Genomic DNA, 25,044 nt, shown 5'->3' with positions numbered 1-25,044 from the left:
AGTACAGTTACAGTACTCAAGTAAAGTAAAAGTATTGTTACTTCACAATAATAATTACTTGAGTGGAAGTAAAAGTACTCATAAAAATAAGTAGCTGAGTAAGAGTAAATAGGTACCTTATTAAAAGACTACTCAAGTAGTGAGTAACTTCATGAGTAACTTAATTTTGTGTAATTTGTTAAAACGTGTTGCATTATGACATATTATTCAAGGGTAGTAATGTAAACTGCACATTGTCATAAATACAGTAGCATAACTTACCAAAAGTAAAAGAAATAAAAAATTTAACTTAATTATACATAAAGCAGCAGTCAAGTTATCAGAAAAAATCAATGAGAAAAAAACAGACTCTTTCTCTCATTATAGTTATCTTGTCTCTACATGAAAATTTTAATCTCACATACATGAATTTGTACCTTGCAGTTCTTACTTTTTAATCACTTTGTATTTATTATGTCCGCCAAGGAGGTTATGTGATCCCTAGGGTTTGTTTGTTTGTTAGCAACATAACTCAAAAAGTTGTGAATGTATTTTGATGAAATTTTCAGGGAATATCAGAAATGGCATAAGGAAGAACTGATTAGATTTTGGGAGTGATCCGGATCACTGTCTGGATACAGGAATTTTTTAAAGGATTCTATACTATTGGGAGATAGGGCTAATGGCGGAGGTCTGCGCTGTTACCACTTTACACCAGGAGATGGCGGACATGAGTAACTTCAATCCCAGCAGCATGTTTTTGGATGTGTTTCTATTCAAAGTTTTGAAGTTTATAGAGTATGAAAGACGCACGTCCGGTCGAGGAGACAAGTTGGAATGTAACAGAGAGAAAGACAGCAAATTGTAGCAAGAATAATCACAATGCTGGGAAGAATAGAGGAATATTCACCCTCTGCCATGACTTCCAGTCATCCAGTGAGACCATGGGTGCATCTGATGGCACCCGTAGCAAAGCCAATGCTTTGCCTCACCGTGTTTCCACCCCACCAGGGAGGGAGTAATCAGCGAATGCCATGGTGGGGGGCACATGGGGATGGATCCAGGAATTTTTTAAAGGATTCTTCACTATTGGGAGATAGGGCTAATGGTGGAGGTCTGCGCTCTCCGAGTGCTTTTCTAGTTTTATCATGTGTTAATGATTTTTGGCTCAAAATAATGAAATCAATCTTGTTAATTGGCCTCATTTCTGACTTTTTGCCCTTTTAAATAAACATTTTTACTTTTTAGCTCCAATTTATGCATTTTTATCCTGATTAGCACTCAACATATTTTGCAAGCCAAACCAAAACGTATTAAACCAAAGACAACTTCAGCTCACTAGCCCCACATTATAACCATGTTAGGTATAATCACTGATATTACAGATATGCCACACGCACATGAAAGTAGTATCACCTACGATGTAACATTAGATGCTGTGTAAAATCACATTTGTGGCAGAGTTGCAGAGGTGGTTGGACATGTGACATCATTCAAACAGAGATTTGAACTTATACTGTATGTTTAGCTAACTAGCCGTGCAGTCATTAGCTTGTTTATCTTACTTACCATAACGTGCTTTCTTAGATTTGATGTGCTATTTTTGAAGCTTGAGATTTCTACCATTTTAGGTAGACACAGTAGGCAGCGGATTATGTGGCTGTTGTTCCTCGTCGTTTGAAAGGCAAAGAGTCTTGATGTTGGGCCAGGGATAAAAATACTCTTCTGAAGGAGACGCAGGTATTACATCTTCAGCCATTATGTCCAACTGTTGATAGCTAAGGGGGAGGGGTCACTCCGCCGTTTACTCTGTGGTGCTGAGCATTTTACCTCACACTACTGTGAGAGCTCAGCTGAGTGTAAAAAATACTTAATAATAATAAATAATAGACAAGTAAAAGTAGCGACTAGTGCATGCCCAATGTAACGGAGTAGAAGTATCGTTTTTTCATCACAAATGTAACAGAGTAGGAGTAAAAATTACTCTGCTCAATAACTACTCACAGAAGTAGGATTTTTTTTTTAAACTACTCAAGTATATTTAACGGAGTAAATGTAACGCGTTACTACCCACCTCTGACAATTCTCAGCAGTTATTGGACAGAAATTCTTGAAAGTTTTTGTTGATCCACTCAGGTTGAGTTATATTTTTGTGGTCTTTATATTGTCTTATCTTAATTCATCATCATATATTTGAAACACTTTTTTTGTTGATCTGTTTTTGGGGGTGTTTGGAGAAAGATCAAGAGAAAGTTGTAGACACAAATGAAGAAGAAGGAAAATTAGGTTTGTTGTGTCAAAGTACAGTGCCTGTAAAAAGTATTCACCCCTTGGATTTTCTACCCTTTAATTGCTTTTATAAATCAGCCTTGTACAATTTAATTTGGCTTTTTTGACAAAAAATGTCTAAGTGAAAACAGATTCTTTTCTAAGTAGTTTCAAATAAATACAAATTTGTAGTGTAAACTAAGTGACTGCATATATATTCACCCCTTTTAAGTCAGTATTTAGTAGGTGCACCTTTGGCTGTAATCGCTGCACTGAGTCTGTGTGGATAGGTCTCAATCCGACTTGCAAATCTGGACACAGCAATGTTAATCCATTATTCTTTGCAAAACTGCTCAAGCTCTGACAGATTGTTTAGGGATCAGGCATGAACAGCCCTTTTCAAGTCCAGCCACAAGTTCGCTATTGGATTGAGTTTGGGGTTTTGACTTCACTATTCCAGAACATCCACCCTTGCTTCAGGTTATTGTCATAAATCTTCTCCCAAGCTTCAGTTGTCTTGCAGACTGAAGAAGTACCCCCACAGCATGATGCTGTCGACACCGTGCTTCACAGTGGGGACGGTGTAAATTATACTTTTACTGACCTACACTTTTCATTAACCTTTTCCCTGAGTTGCTTGGAGTGTTCTTTTGTCTCTATGGTGCAATGGTAGCCAGGAATACTGTTTAACCAGTTTATGCAGTCACTTTTTTTACATTACATATTTCTATTTGGTTGACATTGCTTTGTATAAATCTGTTTTTGCTTTGACATTAACGAGTTTTTTTGGTCATAAAAGCCAAGTGATATTGCCCATGATTGACTTACAAATCAATAAAAGGTTGAAACGTCCAAAAGGGTGAATACTTTTTAAAGGTGTTGTATGTCTGAATTATTTCTGAAAACACTGGAGATGCTGCACATGTCGGTATGTTCTTGTGACTCATTACGCCACTGAGTGACCAGTTTTCCTGTTTTACGATGATGTGAGTTCTAGCAGTTTGCGTTCATTCTACGATCACTGGGAACAAGAGAAGTTTAAACCTACACAAGTACATTTGTGTTGGTGGCTGCCAGTGCTTGAATTTGAATTTGCTGTTAGCAGCAACAGAGAGCCAGTGGAAAGTGCTGTAAAGTTGGTTGTTGTTTTTTATTTTATTTTTTTGTTGGTTGCAGAGCGGTCTCATTTTTGATTATCATGTTGCCATCTCTTTCAGGAAAAGAGGTTCGACCGATATGTGGCACAATAAAATATAATTAATACAACAAGTTAGGTTGAAAATTGCTAAATGTCAATTTAGATCTCAAGGTTTCAATCAGCTGAAACGTGCCGGATGACTTGGATTTCCATCCGAAAAAACTGCATGACAATGTTTCTCTGAGGACCAGCAAAGGTTGGATCATCTTTTGCTGTCTTGTTGAACCCTGTGTTTTAGCCTGAGTCCTCAGTGTTTTGTCATGACAGAACTGTAACCAGTTAAAGAGCTGGCTGATTTTCTTTGCACACAGTGCGACTTATCACATGTTTAAATCCCTGTTTCTATCTTTTTTGGCAGAGTCTTGTTGCTCGCCTGAAGGAGAACCTGGAGAAGCTGACTGAGGAACGAGATCAACGCAGCAGCAGCGAGAACCGAGAGAAGGAGCAGAGCAAACGTCTGCAGAGACAGATCCGAGACATCAAAGAGGAGATGACTGAACTGGCCAAGAAGGAGGCAGAGGCCAGCCGCAAGAAACACGAGCTGGTGAGGATGAGACAAAAAACTTACATTTATCAATAAGCAGTAGCATATTCAAGGTTTTCACAGTACCAGAATTTAAACTTTGATAAGATTCTAGTCAAAACCATACAAGTGTATGGTGTACAGTGGCAAGAAAAAGTATGTGAACCCTTTAAAATTATCTAGTTTTCCTCATTTAATGGTCATTGAATGAAATCTGATCTGCATCTTAGTCACAAGTATAGAAAAGCACAATGTGCTTAACTAAACCTGCCACTGTATATACTCCACTGTCCTAACTCCACACCAACAAAAATAATAATCCAAGGCACCTGTTATTGGATGATTTTTGTTTTTACATTATCAAAGATTTCAGGCAAGCTCCTGCACACTGCCTAAATTTTACAAATACATTCACAACCTTTAAGCAGCAAAATGTTGCCAGTATACTAGTACAGGTTAGTAGTTTAGTAGTTTAGTAGTTTATACAGTGTCACCACCTCTGCTCTGTGTCTGTGTGTAAGAAACATAATGGTAACTTTTGCATCATTTTGAGATGCTTGAAGACATGAGAATTCCAATAATCATGCAAAAGTTTACCCAAGAGTTTACCCACCTGTGACTTTTTTGATCATGTGCTTTGAATTAAGCACATGATGTTGAAAAGTCTAATACACACTGACAACCAGTGCAGGCTGTCACTTCTGATTTTTTTTTTTTTTTTTTTTTTTTTTTTTTTTAGGAGAACCTAAATGATAATATGTCAAAATACTAACTGTAAAGTGGTCTGGTATATAACATAGCTGATACCTTTTTTTCAAAGGAAATGGACATTGAGAGCTTAGAAGCCGCAAACCAGAGCCTACAGGCAGACCTCAAGTTGGCTTTCAAGAGGATCGGTGATCTTCAGGCTGCCATTGAGGACGAGATGGAGAGTGATGACAATGAAGACCTCATCAACAGGTACAGAAAATATAACCTTGAGTTTGGAGCTCTTTAAAAATTCCAGTAGACAGACTTAATATAAGTTTAATCATAAGAAATGACCCCACTAGTCTAAGGTGTAACTCAGGGCAATAAGACCGCTATTGCACAGCTTGTGGAGTAAAATATTTAGTGGTTCAAAAGGCACAAGTAGATTAAGAGCACTTTAAAGGTCTTAGTCTTTTGCTGAACTTCAGTTCTATAACCCTACCTCCAAAAAAGCAATGGTGCAGTTAATGATTTTGGTGAGTCTTTTCAGCAAAGTGCAACAAAAGATATTACATTTAAAAAGGGTAGTTTTTAGATTTTTGTGTAAAATGCAATCTAATGTTTTAAGTTTGAATTTGATGCCAGCCAACTTTTTCTGACATTTAACTCTCAATCCCAGCTTTTTAGAGTAGGCACTGTAGTTCATTCACTGCCCTCTTTGCTGGCTCCAAACCACATTTCTTAGATTTTGGTAACTGAACATAACTAGGAGGTTTATATCATGGACACAGAATGAACTTCATCTGCTTAAGAAAAAAACAGTGACATGAAGCAAAAAAATTAAGAGTTAATAATTCTCTCAGATGAATATAATATTTATTAATTGTTTTTGTTTTAACCATTGTAATTGTCTCAGCTGCTTTTGTATTTATGACCATCTTACTCCACAGGTCAAATAATCCTTGCTACAATGCAAAAGTGACAGGACTGTTTTTGCATTTTTAATTGCTCAGAAATTTAAATATTTGTTCTTATTATCCAGGCTGTTCTAACTGCACAGATTCAGAGAAAGCAGAAACATTTCTTTGTAAACTCCTCGATCGGACCCAAACTGGACTAATCATTCCGCACATTCCAAGTTTCTACTCTGAACTTTCAACACAGAATTGATGAGCAGAAATGTTTAGCAAAGCAAAAGTCATAGTGTCATCAGTCTTTAGATTATACAATAAGTCAGTGTGATATTGTACATTACATTTGTGCCAAATGTAAAGTACAGAGTACAAATGAAATATCCAGAGACGTACATTTGTCCATATTTTCACCATTCAACCAGTCTACTACTTGCTATCCTGTCATCAACTTCAACAGGAAGAAGGTCCATATGAACAAGCTATTGCCATCTACCATAGCAGAGGCGGACATGCTTCCTTCAATAATTCCACCCTTTTGCTAGCATGTATAATGGGAACACAACAATTGTCCAATTCAATAGCCTAATTGAGCAATAACCATATAACTGTACTATACTCAGACGTATTATCTCTTCACTTTCTAAGGACTATTCAAAGTAACCCCCCTCCCCACTCTATATTGTCACACAATTCTAATAGTTTTCTAGGGTGAAATAGTTTCACGTGTTGTCTGCTTCCTGCTGAATCTTCTCCACAAAAGATGTTTGTTTTCTTTCCCAGAGTGAGAAGAAAAGATCAATATCAATCCTGTGTCTGTGTGCAGAACAGAGCTGTGATGAAAAACAGCCGGGCACACAGAGTTCCTGCAGTGTAGTGTTCACAGTGAAGCTTCATGGTTTCATTGTGCAGCACAAACAAAAATAACAACAACAGCCTTATCTGGAAACCAATCCAGTCTCAGAAGAACTGCTTACATTTAGAGTTTGGCAAGAAAAAGTTCCAGAAAATAACACATCCAATGTCATAATTAGTACTTTTTTAAATTGTTGTTGAAGCACAGATTTGATCATAGAATTTTCTTTGTGAGATTTTGCTTTCAGTCTTTATGCTAAGCTAGGCTAATGACATCACAACTCTAGTTCTGTTTTAAAACACAGACAACTAAAGTATTGTTTTCATTTGTGATACATGATTCCCAAATCCTTGAAAGTTTTCTCTCTCGCTTGTTTGTTTCACAGTAGTTGTGACTAGAGGTCAACTGATTGATAATTATCATAGCCTGACATAGTAATGATTTTAGCAGTGAAAAGGTGTTAGCAAGATATCAGAGAGGTGTGCAATACAGAGTCTGTTGCTATGATGACAGCTTTTATTTTTCTTTTGATGCTTTGATGAATATTTTGAGTTATCTGTAGTATATAAAGATTGACAAAGAACATACAGATGAGCAGAAAAGATCATTTAGTCACTTTATTACATGTATAAATCAAACCTGTCAGTCACCAGTTGCAGGATAATTAACGTATGGGGCTTTTCTATTACATTGAGCGGCTTGGCTCTACTTTGTTTGACTCGGCACGGCAGCCCAGCGCAGCAGAGGATTTTCATTTTCACCACAACCGAGCTACTGTACCTGTTTGAGGGCATGTCCAGGGCTGATGACATGGCATTTGAGTCCTCATCGATCTCATCCAGTCACTAATACTGCACCTGCAGAGAGTCACGTACGATTTCATTACTGGATTTAAGAGAAGGGCAGGAATTAAAGCTGGATGTTCGTTTCTGATCTGACTGTCATTAAATAGTCTTAAAGCAAAAATCAATCAGTTTCCAATCTCAGACTGACAGCCCATCTCTCTCAGAAGATTATTAAGGAACAGTCTTCCCATGATTGATTTATGTGTCTCTAGGATAGCAGAAAATTAACACAATCATATTTTTGGATTGAGCAACAAGAACTGTATGCTTCACTAGCACCAGTTAATAAATTAACACCTGTAGGTTGTTACACTGGAGAGACTCTGTCTGTAATGGGCTAAATGTTTCAAACATCTCCAGCATTTTATAGGGAAAAAGCAAAGTCTAAAATTTGTTTGAAGGGGAAAGGGTTAAACTTTAGATACTAGAAGGCCCAGTTGTAATCCTGGCACTGCACCCTGTCTGTCCTGTTTTATTTGCCGGTGTGAAAATTCAGACTGCGCGTGACTATCGGACCGCAGTATGAAAATTTAAATTCAGAGTTTGTCAAAAATGTTTCAGTCCCACAGTGAAGGCTGAGATTAGACCACCACTGTTAAAGAGCAGGGTGCAGTTAGTCCGAAAATCTATCATCAGAGGGGGGATATCAGAAGCAGAAAGGCACTTTGACGTCAGTGGGGTTTCAGGGGAATGGGGCGCACTTGGGCCCTGCTCCCAAGCAGGAACATTGTAGACGCGGCATGGTGTTGCCTGGCGTGGCCAAACTTATGATAGAAAAGTAAAGCAGCTCGGCTTGGTTTTTAATTGTGTGGCCAAAGGTCATACTTGAAAAGCCTCAATAGTCAAACAGCAATCATGTGCACTAGGCTGACAGAAAACAGTCTGGCTAAAGCTGAAAAAAAAAATTGTTTATTTTCTCACATGTAGTTCACCACTAAAATTAGATAATTGTTAGGAGTTTGGTGCACATGTGAACACAGCACTGAGATCTCAATTTTTCTGCATGTTCCCAGCAGATGGCAGATGATGTGGCTGGAATATTTTAAAGTGAGAGCAGCATATTCATTTACTGGGACACAATTTGAAGTCTCACAAACTGTGGACGAAGCGCTGATAGTGTATTACATACTCCATGAATATTTTTTTTTCTGCTGGTGCATTAGAAGACTTTGGTACCACTTGTTGGTCTTGTGTTAAAATCAGTTAACTTTAACTGCAAAGGTTGAGCCCAAATTTTCTAAAAGTGTCCATGTGCATCCTGATATGACCCACAGGTTAAAGTTATTGTTCACTATTACAGCTAGGTTTCACTTACCATGGCAATAAATAATGCTCCTTATCAGTTGACCTCTAGTCATATAATAGTTCATAAATCAGTGACAGTTGAACCAGTCAAATCAAAGCTTTCCAGATTTTAGATTTCCTGCTTTACACACTTAATGCACTATTCATACAGACAGCAGCTGTCCCAGCAAATATTTGGTTTAACTCCATATACTGTAGATAGAGCGAGGATCAAAGGGGCTAGTTGGCTTACGATAAAGCAGTCCAAAGGTACTTCTTTTTCTAAGTCAAGACTGTATTTTTTCACACTTGGTAAAGCTTCCTCTGGAGCTCTTTGTAAGAAGACGTTCACGCTCTCTGAGAGGCCTGCTGAGCTTTATGAGTCTTTGAGTCAGTGAGTTCTTCTCCCCACAGCAGCAGCAAACAGTGTGTGAGTCACTGAAATTCACTCTGTCAGGATTTCTCCTTCTCTGTATGCAAGATGCATGATCAGACTTAGGCAGCGTGCTGAGTCAATGTCCCCTCAAAAAACACGATGTTACAGTGTGGTTTGCTCGCCAAAGGGAAACAAAAATGGGTCATCACAGCATCCTCCATAACCTCCATGATTACTGAGATATTTTTAAGCATCATTCATGTATTGTGGATTACTTCTGATTGGTCTTTCATGTTTTTCTTTTCTATTTTTGTTCCTTTTCTTGTTTGTCCTTTCACACATCTTCATCACAAGTTTGCAAGACATGGTGGCAAAGTATCAGAAAAGACAGAACAGAACGTGAGGAACAGTGTGTTTTTTTAAGTTTTCAGCACTGGAAATGATGCAGAATTCTTCAGTCTTTACACATCTAGTGGAGAGGAAAAGTCTCAGCTTTTCTCTGGGTTTAGTTTCGGTCCAGTTAGTGCATTACTTCTGGCCATTTTTGCAGAAAGGAGCTGAGTTTTTAAACAAAAAATCCAACCCCAACGGAAAAAATAGAAAAGATATTTGGTATTCTGCACAGGTTGTGTTGCTTTGTGAATTTTTTAGTGATCCGGGGATAATTTTAATCTATTTTAAGACTTCAGCTGTCGATGCCAGGCCCCCTGAATCAAAGAGTGATGGCTCAGCTCCAGATCCAAACATGTTCAACTATTCAAACAGATACAAATGCCATTTCATGAAAGAGGCAGAGATACATGTTTTCCGGGGAGGACAGCAGGGGGTTCTTTTGATGTTTGAAGGCTCAGGCATGATGCATCATCACCAGTGCTCAGAGTTTCCCTCATAACCCCAGTTTACTCCACTCCTCACTGCATGCCCTCACATGCTGAGATGCATGAAAACCTCTGACAATATCTTCCTGCAGCATGAAACAGTCTTCCTGTATGGTTAACACTTTCAGAGCTTTGAATATAAAGGCACAAACTCCAAATACTCTGTGGTTGTCTCCCTTGAGGCTGAGATCTCCTCCTCTTGCAGCCTGAGGGGGACATCCTGCATCATCTTACTGCCTTGTGTCACCCCGAGGTCATCATGTTGGACCTGCCTTGTCGTGTTTGAACAGACGAGCAGGCCTCTCACTCCTCAGGTCCTCTAAATTTTTCATCGTCCCAGTGTAGGGCGAGATGTGGCCGCAGCTTGGTGGTGACTTCTCCTCTGACAGAGGGGGAAAAGAAGGTGTGTTGCTCATTAATCTTTGACGCACACCTGTTTAATAATGCAGAATACTCAAATGTCTAACAAAATGCGATCTTGTTCCAGAGAGAGGAAGCACGTACATCTTTAACCTCTGGAACACAGCGTTTCAGTCTCCAGTCAATGTTTGGTTTTCAGACATTTTGAGGATTTTAATCTGAGCTGAAGAGTACAAGATTTTAAATTTGTACTGAGCTGATCTCTCTTTGGGTTTAGCTAAGAGACTTTAAATTACCACTATATATATTTTAATAGATACGTATTGGTACATTATTTATCCATTTACATTAAGCTTTTCACAGTCCTAAGGGCAAAGACCTTCTTCTGAGATACTTTTGGTATTAAATATAACTAACTTTATATTGTATTGGATCTATTGGTCTTTACACTACATACAGATTTTCCCTTTTCAGGAGAACTTGCTGTCCAATAAAATATCTATTTTTTGTGATTTCATTTCCATGTGTTTCTGTTAGAAAGAAATGATTCTTTAGGCTCAAGCAGAAAAGTTTCAAGAACACATTTAAATATTCTGGAAATGTGGATAAAACACAAAGGCATCAATTCAAGCAATGAAAAGCATAATAAGATATGGAAATGCAAATAAAAAAAACTGTAAAGCAACATAAAAACCAAACAAATGTTTGTGTTTTGAAATAAATCCAGAAAAAAACTCTCGAAAGCAGAATTTTTCTTATTGTATAGCTTTATTGCTATCTGTGTAACTTAACGTATCTGTGTTTAGGCTACAGGGTAATTTAATCTTATTATGACTGCAAAATTAATTTTTGAGTCTTTAAAACACCCAGTCTTAAAACATATGTGCTCATAATGATTTTCTGTCCTAATCTGGCACGCCAGATGGATTTATTTCACACATCCATCTGGTGAACCACTCATACACAGCGTTTGGGAAAGGACAGAGCCTTTGAAAAAAAACTCATAGGGTGATTGAATGAATGTTCTGTGTGTTACATCTTTATGGGCCAATCAGAGCAACAAATCATGATGTAGCCGCTACCAAGCTGTGCCCATTCTTTCTACAGTCTATGGTAGGGGTGGGACAAAAAATCGATACACTGAACAATCGCGATACTTCCTGGCGTGATATTGTATCGATATTTTAAAATGCAGTATCGATATTTAATTAATTAGCTAATTATTCACTTTGTTGGTGCGGTAGTTTGTGGTGTAATTTCACCCCCTGACCGCTAGTTGGCGCCAGGCATCGCTAGCTGGCAGTTGACTCTTGCCTCTTCTCTCTTGAGACAACGAGATCACACGAGACTTCCAGTCTGCATGAGCCAGTTGCTTGTACCTACCCAGCAGAGTGACTTCTGCCGCATTCATAGTGGATGTGTAGACTTATTTTGGCTTCCAAAACATTAAAGACCGCACAAACTTAGACAGTAGTTAGACAGTTGTTTGCAAGATATGCCACGCCAGAGTAAAATACTGAGACAACACAACGAATCTACTAGTTAGGCATCATCGCGTTAGCGCTACAGCTAACGGCTAACGTCAACAAACAAGCCCGCTGAAGCTCTCTACTCATGCAACCATAGTCACAGTCATATTATTTGTAAGGACATGTCCCGTGTAGTGTCGTTAACAATGACGGCTTCAGTAACACAAGAAAGAAATACTGGCCTGTCACGTCATGCCCTCCGCAAAACACAGTCCATCAGTCTTAAAGCTGGACGTGACGATCAGCTCATCTCCCATAATCTCCCTCCACAAACACATTATGTGATGACATAAAAAACTGATAAAATATGAAATATAAAGGATTGGAGTACATTAACTCTATAATAATTTATTCCCCTTTTCTTAAAAAAAAAAAAAAAATCACGGTAGCATTTTAATTCAGTGCAACAAATGGGGAAAATCCTCATCTTCAGATTGAACAAAGATAGGTAAAATGCGAGATGATGCAGGACTATATATTTTTTAAATAGCTTAATTCTACATTGTTAAATTCGATATTAACTTAAAATTACATAATAAGTTATACATATATATACTACACACATATGTATAGACTTTATGCACTTCATATTCAGTATTTAGCTCAGTCTGTGTCAAATTCTGTGAAATTGATACTAAATTGTTGTGGATAAACAGAGAAATCCTGCACTTGACCATTTTATAACTGTTTTGTATTCTCTAGTTAGACATATTTTGTGATGTATCGTTATACACGTGTGATGTGTATTTTTCCTGATGTAGTCTGTAGGCATCATTATCATTCATCTTTTTCACTGGTGTTTAAAAAGCTAACTAAAGATTGCAAAAATCGGCAATATCGTAGAATCGCAATTTAAATCGAATCGGCACCTAAAAAATCGGAAGAAATCGAATCGGGAGAAAAGTGAATTGTCCCAGCCCTAGTCTATGGCTATGCCCCTACCGAAGGAGTAAACTCTGTAGAGAACTGCATAACGTGAATCATTGCGACTGTAGACATGTCAGTACATGACTTTTGTCGTTTTTGAAAAGAAAACAACTCACTGCTGTTCTTTGTTCTTCTTTTAATGATGATATGTCGTCAAATTCTGAAAAAACTGGCGCTTTAGCAGCATCCACGCTAATGTCTTCTGCCATAATTGCACCGGCCTCTTGTTGCTGCTTGTTTACGTCACGACTCCACCGCGCCTGAACGTACTGCCCCTCGACGCTGATTGGTCCTGTTACTTTCTAGCCAGGCCCAAACTGTTCAGACGGGAGCTATGCAAGATGGATTTGCCAGTGAGAAACACGGAAACGGGCGTATCCATCTGCTTTGCAAAGTTAACTATGTCCCTGTTTCTGGATATGAAATATGTAATACATATAAAGATAATAAGAGCAATACAAAAAAATACAAACTAAAAAAACCCTCAAAGTATAATTTAACCCACAGTCATGTGCAGAAGTTTTAGGCATGTAGAGCGCTAACGATTCATCACGGGCCCTTTATGCCACAACCCAGGGCTAGAGAGAGGGGGTAGGGCAGCCAGAGTCAAGCTCGACACATGTTGACACACATGTGTTGCTAGGTAGCCATGGTCAAGTTCAGCAGCATTTTTTTTGTCCAGATCTTTTCATCCACTGATGATGCACCCAGAAAACACCGGTGTTTTTTGGGCCCCTGGAACATCCACAGCATGGCCAGGGGCTCATGGTGACCCTACTACCAGCCCCTGGTCGTGCTCACTTGCCACATCCACCATGTACACTACGCCAAAGGTGTCGACTTTGGACAACAGATTATTGTTGCTTGCCCCTGGTAATATGCAAGGATGTCCAGAGCACGACCTGGGTTATGTCAGTCCTCCTTCATGCCTGATGATGGCCTCGGGCAGCTTACTTGCCACACCTCACCTTTCTGCAGCCTCAGATTTTTGCGCTAACATGCCTAAAAGTACTGTCAATACAGAATATAAACATCAAATACTCTCCATAAAAATTTCTGACATATGCTCTCCAATCTTCCTCTTCTCTCATAAATTTATTTATCAATTAAAGGCTGTAATACTTCAAAGCATCCATATAAAATGCTTTTTTAGTGCAGTAAACAGCTATAAATGTTCTTCTAAATGTCAGTGATGGTGGCATTAATGTGCTAACTGCAATGGCCTTTATTCTCCAGTACCTTTGCAAACAACAAATTGCACATCCTGGACATTCACATTTTCTATAGAGAGGGTTAATGTCTTTAATTTGTTTGTCCTTCTACTTCTAGATAAGCTTAAGTGAAAACGACAAAGTCCAACCAACCAAAACCATGTCATTGCCTAGAAAATAGGCAAGTAGGATTCTCAGACTAGTGGAAAACATAAAGTCTTTGACATTTAAACCAAATAAGAATACCACAAAAAATAATCAAAGGGTTTTAAAGAAGGAAGGGTGCAAACACACTTGACAGTCCAAATGGAACTAAAGCATGTTTGACCCCCAAAGCTTAGTTTGCTTGACTTGTTTGATTGCTCCATACTGGTTCTCTTCCTTGTTTCTGGCATGGTTGGATCAGGAGTGTTTTGGAACAGTATGGTTGCTCATACACAAGCTCAAGCAAGGTATGCAACATGGACATGACATGTAATTGATGCGATCCTTCCTTTCAACAGAGGTTTGCATTGGTCCGATGCAGAGGTCTTCTATATAAAGGTCACATATTGTGCAAAATACACTTTTTCAGGCTTTTCTAGCAAAAATATGTGCCACTGGCCTGTCAACAATCCCCCCCCCCCACCTTTCAGAAAAAAGTGTGCTGAAACAAGCTGTATGTGTGCACCCTAAGACAGGAACCGTGATATTCCTTGTATTGATCTGAACTGTCCTAATATTATTGCAAAAGGACCCCACTACATAATAGTAGGAGTCCCCTTTTTGTCAGTTTAGTCATATCTCTTCCTTGTAACAATAACAGGTCATGAAAGAACAGATTTAGTCCTCTTTTCTAGCCTAAGATGAGACAGAGTAAAAATGTCTGACTTGAAACCTTCATACAAGTGATTTTGAAGCTGGTCCCAAGGGTAAGACAAATTTACCTGGCTGTTAGTCAAACATTTTTTCAGGCAGCCCAATCAGAAACTTGTCATTTTATGTCTAAAATTCAAGTCTTAAAAGTTACTGAGCCCATAAATCAGACTACAAACAGTCCTGGATGTCGTGACTGAAGTAGCTACTTTGCACAGTTAATAAATGACTGTTTGAATAAGTGTATCGTACTGAAGTCCCGGCTCACTGTGGGGGGAGATTAACAGTGTTACCTTTTCATGTGACACTGCAAATGAGCGGCATTTTCAAAGTGTGAGTGTGCTGATGCTCTATGAGAGGATGCATATGTCTGTGTGAGCTGCAAAGCCATGGGGACTTTACCCACTGCACAGCTTTCTATCACAGGGGCAGGAGCAGGGCGTCTATAAGACCCAGGGCTCACAGAGGAGACGAGGAGGATCCATACAAGCTAATGATGAATGTAATAGTGTGTAACAGAGATGTACAACCAATGGCGGCAGAGTGTCACAGACAATTAATGTCTCCACCGTGCTGTGTTTGTTTGCCTCCCTCAGGCTTTCAGCAGGCCTTAACTAATGGTGTGGTGGTCAAGGACATAAATTGTGGCTGACATGGTGTGTGAAGCGCTCAATTACATAGTGCCCACCACCGTGGTGTGTGTGTAGACCTGAGAGGAGTCTGTGTGCTCTGAATGTATCAGGAATGTGTCCACAGATAGGAGAGTCTGAGAATAATGATGGTCAGAAGTTTACTCTGAATTAGACAAACTTTTACCAAGAGTCATTATTTCTCTTAAATTAAACACATGTGGGTGCAATTTAGAGAGAAATGTAACGCCCAGGCAAGGCAGGAAACCTGTTACCCACAGTGGTAAGTAGTATCCATCAATAGAGGTAGAAAGTATATATATTCTAAGTGCATTAACCATACTCTATTGTTACATCCAGGCTATGAGTGATTAAAGGCAATATGATTTGGTTAAAGATATCAGATTGGATTAAAGATTTGAGTAGGGCTGTTAGGACTAAAAAGTTACAAAATCATCAGACTGAGTAATGAAGTTGTAGTTTTTTTTCATCTAAATAAAACTCCCAGTTTGGGTTAACATTTTTGAGAAGATGTAATAACTTTTATCCAAAAAAAACAGGATCATCCTGATCCCAGCAGAGAGCAGGATTCAGACTGGATTACAGGAGTTAAACAAAACAACTAAGGATGCACTATATTGTCAGTATGTTATCCATATTAGAAGATAAGAGCTTAAAAAGTGAATTATTTGTATTGGCAAATATGAAAATTTCTGTCGATATTTATAGCCAATGTTTTGGCTGTAAATATGTGCCTGAATCAGCGGTAAATACCGGTCAAGAAAGGAATTTGTGGAGTTTGAGGCTGGACCAACAAACCTACGTCAGCTTTAGTCATTTTATTTATTCAGCATCATTCCTTTCTCTTTAACTCGTGTTTTTAGGACTGAAATCTGTTCATTTGTTCATCCTCAAAATTTAAATTGGTCATTTTAAGGACTGAGGTTGTAGGTCAGAACTACATTTAAATTAGGCCTGTGCTCAAAAAATTGACAGGGTGAAGTATCACCGCATGCACCTGCCAATACGCCTATCGATATAGATTTTGCCATGTGAAAAGAAAATACTGAATTTAAAGAGACTGATTTGTCAACAATAGATTGTGGCTGCTAACAGCTCCAACAATTGTGTATCTTTTAATTCCACTGTGTACTCTGTCTTAAGGTCTAATCCACAAAACATAAAGCGCTCGTGACTTAGACACAACTTGGACACAAAGCCAGTGTAGTCCAGCGTTCTGAGTGATCACGTCACTTCTCCCTCACATGTCAATCAAAATCAAGAAGGGGCGGGACATTTGACAGTTCTAAAACCCATCTGACTTGTCTTTCTTTGTCTTTTTCATGGGTAATTTTCATATCTGCAGCTGCTGCATGTGTCAGGACAGGAGTCCTTTACATTGTCTGCATGTCTTCTGTGTGATACTTCTTTTAATCTCAGAAATGTGAAGCACATAGAGCTATTTCAAAACAATGTTACAGAGTCTGCTGAGGAAAGTGGGATACTTTTTTTTGTAACGTAGCAACAAGGAACACTTTTGAGAAACGCTCTGAAAGTGACATAAGCGCTGCCAGCTCTAAAAACACCAGCTATGGACACAAGCCCTTACTCTGCACAGAACTGAGATTTCAATCTGACGGAGCTCAGTTCTTTCCACATTAAGATGATGAGCTAGGAGGGGTGGGAACATTTTTACACTGTATTGTGAGGCCAGCCCTTAAAAGTTGAGTTTCACTGTTTAAAACATAGGTTTTCCCTAGATAGAGCAAGAAAGACAATTTGATGAAAAAGTCTGGAAATGATCACTGGAAAGTTTGTGTAACCTCTTTTGAATACTGTGGTGCAATTACCACCAACTGTCAACAGACAGTCTGGGTTTTTTTTTTCACTGTTTTGCATCAGCTGAATTTGTACAAATGAGATTAAAAGACACTGTGTTCTTCTTAAAACACAAAATCTTATCCTTTTTGGAATCATGGATCTCTTCAAGTTTAAGTGGGCCTCCCACTTAAACTGTACATAGACCAGTTTGGAGCACCAATAATCAATATTTTATTTTCTATAAAAGCCTGTATCTGGATGAGGTTGATCCTATTGAGTTTTAGTTTTGAGTTTCAGTTTTAAAAACTTCTAAAAACTAAGTGTAAAAAGATAAGCAATGCCACTTTGAAAGGCAATCTGATTTTAATGCTCCATATTTAGAATTCTTTTTTCTCACAGTGTGAGTCTTTAAAATGTGTTTCCAGTGCTGACAAAGGTTAGACTAATTTACAAGAGCTGTAGGGAAGATTTGACCCTCTAAAACTCAGCCAACACAAAAATCTTTGCTGGGTTTAATTGTTAGATTAGACAACATGTCTAGATTTGGTTTCTGCCACCTGATGTCAAAGCATCCTCCCCGCTCATTAAATGATGTTTATACAGACTTTGCTGCTCCGTCATCAGAACAGTCTGCAGCAGCAAATCCCTAGATTGTCTAATAGCCGAGGCATGTCCTGCAAAGCTAATTACAGCTTAAGAGTCCGTCACTCCCTACCCTTCCTCCCATTGCTCTCTCCTCTTCTTCACTATGAAAGCAGCCACCACATGAGGTTATTGTATTCTCTAAAAGCTCTGCATTTATGTCTCACTGGACAGAATCTCCTCTTTAAAAAGCAGCCAGCTTTTGTCTCTGCCTGCTAATGATTTTAATTATAGGTGGTTCTCTGTGTTTCAGAGAGTAGAATATTTCTCTCTGCACACGGTGGGAGTCTCTCTGAAACAGATGCAGAGATGTAGAGCCGCCCCTGCCATGTCTCTGCAGGACTATTAAGCTGTAACAACGTAATTTCACAGCACCACACAAGCACTGGGCTCTGACGACACTTAATGAGTGTGGCGCTCTTTTCATCCGTGTCAAATTTTATGACAAGCCCTCTATTTTACTCCCCGGCTCGCGGTGGTTTGTGAACATGTAATGATAATTGAGAGGAAAAACAGTGCAGTGCCCAGCTGTGTACCAAATCATTCTGTCAAGTGTCAAGAGCTGAAATGATGAGGGTATGCAGATCAGTGTGTGTGCTGCACAGCTAGTGGACATAATTCTCAAATGAAGAAGAAATCTCGAGGTTTTTGGAATGCACTGAATGAAAAATGTTTCTCTAAAATAGATGTTTTCATAGTTTTTGCTTTCTTTTCAAATGGTTGTAGTTTCATCAAAGGTCTGAAAAACCACAAGTGAATATTTTATAACTTCAGTCACATTAAATCGAGAATAGATGTTTATTTCTGTAATCCTGTTTATTTTTAAGTCAAATTAAAACTATGAAAGCTAGATCTTTCACCCTTTTGTGACAAAAAGCCAAGGTTGTTTGTCTTTTTGTCCCTTTCTTAATTACACAGTTTTTTGAGATCGTAGTCTTGACTTCCAGTACCTGAGGTTCAAACGTGATTGCGACCCCCTGCTGGCAAAAGGGTGACCAGGTTTTCAGGATTGTTGGACTTGTTTGATTGAAAAATCTTACTAAAAAGATTAAAATTTGATAACAAGTGGACTGCATCTCCACTCTGCTCATAAAAATAAGAATATTTCAAAGGTGAAAAATGATCAAACTTAAGATAGTTTTACATTTTTAAGGAACTATTTAATTAATAATTTAACAGTCAAAATTGTTTTAGATCATTTTTGTATGTGTTTATCAAACTTCATGAAAAATGATCAGTTGGTAAGTCTTGGTCATTTTTTTTCTGTTTCATTTTAATACTTGGTCATTCACAATTAAGGGATGGTGTAAGATTTTTTCTGATATGCAATTATTTCCAAACTCACTTTAGCTGAGTCAAGCCGGGCTGAGAGAGGAGCGGGTAAGTGGACAGTCTGGTAGTTGTTTCTCATGTAGGAGTTCCATCACAATGTTCATGTCTTACTGTAGGCCTCCTTGAGTGAACCATCATCCTAGGTAACCATCTATACCTAATGGTACAGTTGTACATGTGCTGATATTTTAAGTGGACATATAATTTATGGGGCTTTCCCACCTACGTAGTTTGGTCCAAACTTTCAGACTCTTCAGTTTGATAGAAACCAAAATGATAGGTGTAAAACCTTCCCTGGACCATGGTCCACTCCAAAGAACCAGACCATGGTCTGACCGAAAGCGGGGGTCTCAGTCTGGACAGAACCAGGCCATGGTCTGTTTTATGCCCAGTGTAAAGCATTATTTTGGAAGGTTCAGACCTTCGTATAACTGACAGGAAGTTACAGCTAAAGAACCAGAAAAAAGGAAATCCAACACAAAAACAAAGTGAGCTGCGGGAGCTCATGAGGAGAAGAGGAGATAATGTTATTAGGGGTCAACTGGAAAAAAACATGGAAACTTTCCAACTGTTTTAAGACAGGATGAAAGAGAGACGAAAGGAGTGGACGAGAGAATAGTTCCACCTAAAGATAGAGAAACTACAGCTGCAGGAAATGGCTATTTCATTCATATTTTTCTACAAACAAGCTACACGCATTCAACATGCGGATGTCAGACACCTGCCGGCTAACTAACCAATCAGTGTAGAGACACGCAACCCACGTAGTTGATGATATCACGTAGGTTTGTCATGTTCAGTATGTTTGCAATAATTCTAGTGTGAAACCAAACCATATGTATACAATGTAATGAAAACACAATTCTCCAGGTTGGAAAACATCCTTGGGCTGTCAGTTTTTATGGCTGATATATCAGCTGTAAACATCGGCAGAAATTTCAGTTACTGCTGACATGGATACAGCCTTGAAGAGAAGCCTTTAGAATTGCAGAGATTATTTGATGTCTAGGTGTAGTGCTTTTTGTAGTAGCTTTGTTAAAATGGCATGTGTTGTTAATAATTTCTTACCTTTTGGAAACAGTAGTAAATATTTCCACAAAACACCATTATGAAACCTTTTTTTTTCTGTGAAAGAACAGAAAATCACATTCATGTTGCTCTGATAGCTTCTTCTATGAAGTCAGTATTCAAGCAGTGGTGGGTAGAGTACACAGTTACAGTACTCAAGTAAAAGTACTGTTACTAAACAATAATAATTACTCAAGTGGAAGTAAAAGTACTCATGAAAATAAGTACTTGAGTGAGAGTTAATAAGTACCTTACAAAAAGACTACTCAAGTAGTGAGTAACTTCATGAGTAACTTCATTTGGGCAATTTATTAAAACATATTGCCCTACAACATATTATTCAGGGGTAGTAATGTAAACTGCACATTGTCATAAATTAAGTAGCATAACTTGCCGAAAGTAAAATAAATTTAGAAAATTAACTTAATACATAAAGCAGCAGTCAAATTATATTTGTTAATCACAATTATGGGAGGAAAAAATCAATATAATGAGAAAAAAACTGACTCTCTCTCATAGTTGTCTTATTTCTACATGATGATTTTAATCTTACATACATGAATTTATACCTTGCAGTTCTTACTTTTTAATCACATTATATTCATTTTATCATGTGTTAATGTTTTTTGGCTCATATTTATTAGATTAATCTCATGAACTGGCTTCATTTCTGATTTTTTGCCCTTTTTTATTTAATTTTTTATTTTTAGCTCCAATTTATAAATTTTTATCCTGATTATTACTCGACAACTTCAGCCCACTAGCCCCACGTTATAACCATGTTAGGTATAATCACTGATATGAGATATGCCACATGCACATGATAGTATCACCTACGACGTAATGTTAAATAATGCCGTGTAAAATCACATTTGTGGCAGAGTTTCATAGGTGGTTGGACATGTGACGTCATTTATCACTGACACAACTGTTTATTTGCAGTCTGCAGGTTAAAACAGAGATTTGAACTTATATGTTTAGCAAGCTAGCAGTGCAGTCATTAGCTTATTTATCTTACTTACCATAACATGCTTTCTTAGATTTGATGTGCTACTTTTGAAGCTTGAGATTTCCACCGTTTTAGGTAGAGACAGTAGGCAGCGCAATATGTGGCTGTTGTTCCTCGTCGTTTGAAAGGCAATGAGTCTTGATGTTGGACCAGGGATGAGCATGCTCCTCTAAAAGAGACACAGGTATTGCATCTTCAGCCATTATCTCCAACCGTTGATAGTTTAGGGAGAGGGGTCACTCCGCTGTTTACCCTGTGGTGCTGGGGATTTTACCTCACGCTACTGTGAGAGCTCAGCTGAGTGTAAAAAATACTTAATAATAATAAATAATAGACAAGTAAAAGTAGCAACCAGTGCATGCCCAATGTAACAGAGTAGAAGTATTGTTTTTTAATCATAAATGTAACAGAGTAGGAGTAAAATTATTCTGCTCAATGACTACTCTCAGAAGTAGGATTTTTCATAAAAACTACTCAAGTACATGTAACGGAGTAAATGTAACGCGTTACCACCCACCTCTGTATTTAAGGTACTATATATCATTTTTTTCTTTAAATTCAGTGTGGAAATGGTTGAGGATAGCCATTATATAGTTAACTGCAGATTTAGATTTTGTGTTTTTCCTTAGAACTGACATTAAGAAAAAACTATCAGACAACTTTAAGTAAATAAAGAAACAGAAAAATATACATTATGGTTTTTTAAAGGTCACATATTTTATCCTTTTAAGACAAGTTTATATTGGTCTCATGCCTGTAGGATCCTACCCCTCACATAGTTTGTCCATGTCTATGTGTCCCTGTAAAGCGTCCTTGGGTTTCTTGAAAGGCGCTATATAAATTCAAGATATTATTATTATTATATTATTATGCCTGTGAAGTATATTTCTGAAAAAACACTCCATTATTGGATTTTTGCATGTCTAAAACCCCCTCTGTTTCAGCCCTGCTCAGAACAAGGCTTTAAATGTTAATGAGCTGTCTGAATCTGCCCCTGACTCCACCTCCTCAGGAAATGACTCTCCTGATACTCCTTTTAGCTGCCAGCAGTATCAGGAGAGGAGGGCAGAACTTTCTTCCAAGCAGGGAGGGCAAACCAGACCTGGGAGTGGTGCAAATTCCCTCCATGACATCATGAGGGGAAAATCTGAGAACAGCTTGTTTCAGCACACTTTTTCTGAAAGGTGGAGAAAGAAAGGAGGGAATGGATTTTCTTGATTCTTGAGGGGATTGTGGACAAGCCAGGGGCACATGTTTTTGTTAGAAAACCCTGAAAAAAGTGTATTTTGCACAATATTTAACCTTTACAATGTTGTCTTAAAAGCTTATCGACCACAGCGTCTCATGTCCTCAGGCAGAGATTCTTCTTGTACAACATCATTCTCTTCTACTTGTTTGAACAAAACCGTATTTTAACCGTTTCACACATGAACTCCTTAAAATTTTAAGAGATTTTCAGGATGACTGCTGCTTTAATCTTTCTTATCTGGTTGCTCACACCTGCATCTCACAGTGGGAGACTATCCCTGTGAGATGGGAATAGGGATGTGGGGTCTTAGAAGGCAAGACTTGAAATAAAAAAAAGCAACATGAAAATGGTCAACTCAACTGTATACAATCCACTGTATGATGCCATATTGAGAATCTGCTATGTGTAGTTCAACAGGATCACATTATCAACTAAGAGATTGCACTGGACACATGCAACCATGCCTTGTGGTCCTCATACCCCACCCACCCCCACTAGCTTGGGGTGAATGTTTCTGATTATACCCTTTTGGATCCTCACATCAGCTCATCCCAACTTTATGTAGACATTATACTGAGGTGATGGCAGAAGAATGGCTGATGAAAGGTGATGGCTTTTTGTGTTTTAACATCCATCCCCCAAAGAGGATTTGTGGCAATCGTCCATTGAAAGCTAGATTTTTTCCTGTTTACCTTTCCATTTTTTTTCTGTTTTTTTTTTTGCTTTGGCTCCAACTCTGACATCAGCAGTGAATGTGTTGTGTTAAGTTTCTGTAATTCCCCAAAGAAGTGATGGTCAACACTGTGAAAATAAAGGTCAGGTTGTTTAAAAAAAAAAAAAAAAAGGAAAAAACTCAGCACTGTTGGTTTGGTTTCTGTTGTGGTTGTACTCGAGCTCTGAAGCAGCTGCGGACAAGTGAAGGTAAAATGTTTGTAGTAGCAGAACATAAAGTACTCATCTAACAATGACAACAGTGGGAATGTTGTGTGGTGTTTACAGCTTTACAACCTCTCGTGGGCATGTTTGTGTGTTTACAGGGGCTCTCTGAGCTGACTGCATGAGCTGCCTTTCATCCTGAATAAACGCCACAATCCCTCTCTGCTGCCGCGCTAACACTTACAGCCTGCTTTTTATCGTCTGCTTCCACAGCGGCAGAGACTTACAGGAACGATACTACCAGTGTTGACCCTCTTTTCCCACTAACATGTCTTCACCTTTGCTCTCTTTGAATGACTCGCTCTCTATAAGCTTCTCTGCTTCCTCTGACTTGCTCTCCTGTCTCTGACTCCTCTCCAGTCAGGGGGATTCAGACACAGACTCTGAGTTGGAGGATCGTGTGGACGGGGTGAAGTCCTGGTTGTCCAAAAGCAAAGGTTCAGCCAAGAACCTTTCAGATGACGGCAGCCTTAAGAGCTCCAGGTCAGTACTGAGGCTGCTTCTGTCTGTCTCTTCCAGCATTGGGTTTTTCTGTTTCTGGTGAAATGTTAAACATGATCTGACCCAGAGGAAATAAAGCAGAGCAGAATATTCTGCAGGAATAAGACCTCTGCTTATCCTAAATGTATTTCTGTAGCTGCTTTGTCTTTGCTGTCAGACGCTTGGTGAAGAGGGGACTTTCTTTCTCCAAAAACAAACCATCTCCCTGGTAGATTTATCGACATGCCCAGTGGCCAGCTGGCATCGTCTACCTGAGCCGTGCGCTGAGATTAATGAATGTGTCTGCGAGCTGACAGCTTCGATTGCCCCAGATTTGTCTCCTTACCACAAGATTTAACTTCCATCCCCCAGCTGAGCCACTCCCAACTTTAAAAACTTTTGGAGCTTTTAAATCTCTGTTAGCGTTGCGTCCCTATAGGCAAACATTGATTCATGGAGCTCCTAAGAACTTCCAGCTCTAGAAACATCATTACAATTCTACTGACTTTAATATTCAGGTAAAAAGTAGAGCAAACCTGTGGCCCAGTTCTCAGTGAGCTAAATTAGGGATGCACAGTGGTATTGGCATGAGTATCGGCAGATGTTCAGCTTGAAAAGTTAATTATTGGTATTGTCAGATATTTGCCAATGTTACAACCTGCACTCATCAGCCACTTTATTAGGTACACCTTTTCAATTGCTTGTTAACATAAATAGCTAATCAGGCAATCACATGGCAGCGGCTCAATTTATTTAGGGATATAGACGTGGTCAAGACGACTTGCTGAAGTTCAAATTGAGCATCAGAATGGAGAAGAAAGGGGATTTAAGTGACTTTGAACGTGGCATGGTTGTTAATGCCAGACAGTCTGGTCTGAGTATTGCAAAAACAGCTGATCTACTGGGGGTTTATGCATAACCATTTCTAGGGTTTACAGAGAATGGTCCAAAAAAGTGAAAATATCCAGTGAGAGGCAGTTGTGTGGATGAAAATACTTTGTTGATGTCAGAGATCAGAGGAGAATGGGCAGACAGGTTCCGGATGATAGAAAGGCAACAGTAACTCAAATAACTACTCATTACAACCAAGGTATGGATAATACCATCTCTGAATCTTTAACATTGAACCTTGAAGCAAACTGGCTACAGCAGCAGAAGACCACACTGGGTGCCACTCCTGTCAGTTAA

General features: G+C 38.7%; 1 protein-coding gene across 14 annotated transcripts in view; it reads left to right on the top strand.

Annotated features, from left to right (window-relative positions):
* Positions 1 to 25,044, top strand: part of myo18ab (myosin XVIIIAb) — a 202,117-nt gene that overhangs the window by 167,301 nt on the left and 9,772 nt on the right. For 10 of the 14 annotated variants that reach the window (XM_041804142.1, XM_041804133.1, XM_041804122.1 and 7 more), the window contains 4 exons: positions 3,804 to 3,989; positions 4,789 to 4,928; positions 9,285 to 9,329; positions 23,737 to 23,859. In XM_041804142.1, the coding sequence (XP_041660076.1) occupies positions 3,804 to 3,989; positions 4,789 to 4,928; positions 9,285 to 9,329; positions 23,737 to 23,859 (494 nt within the window). The remainder of the gene's footprint in view (positions 1 to 3,803; positions 3,990 to 4,788; positions 4,929 to 9,284; positions 9,330 to 23,736; positions 23,860 to 25,044) is intronic. The other 4 variants (XM_041804150.1, XM_041804172.1, XM_041804091.1 and 1 more) reach the window with 2 other exon arrangements.

The sequence above is a fragment of the Cheilinus undulatus genome, linkage group 2, assembly GCF_018320785.1.
Source record: "Cheilinus undulatus linkage group 2, ASM1832078v1, whole genome shotgun sequence".
Lineage (NCBI taxonomy): Eukaryota > Metazoa > Chordata > Actinopteri > Labriformes > Labridae > Cheilinus > Cheilinus undulatus.
The sequence above is the reverse complement of the archived record's forward strand: the minus strand, read 5'-3'. Positions and strand labels throughout refer to the sequence as shown.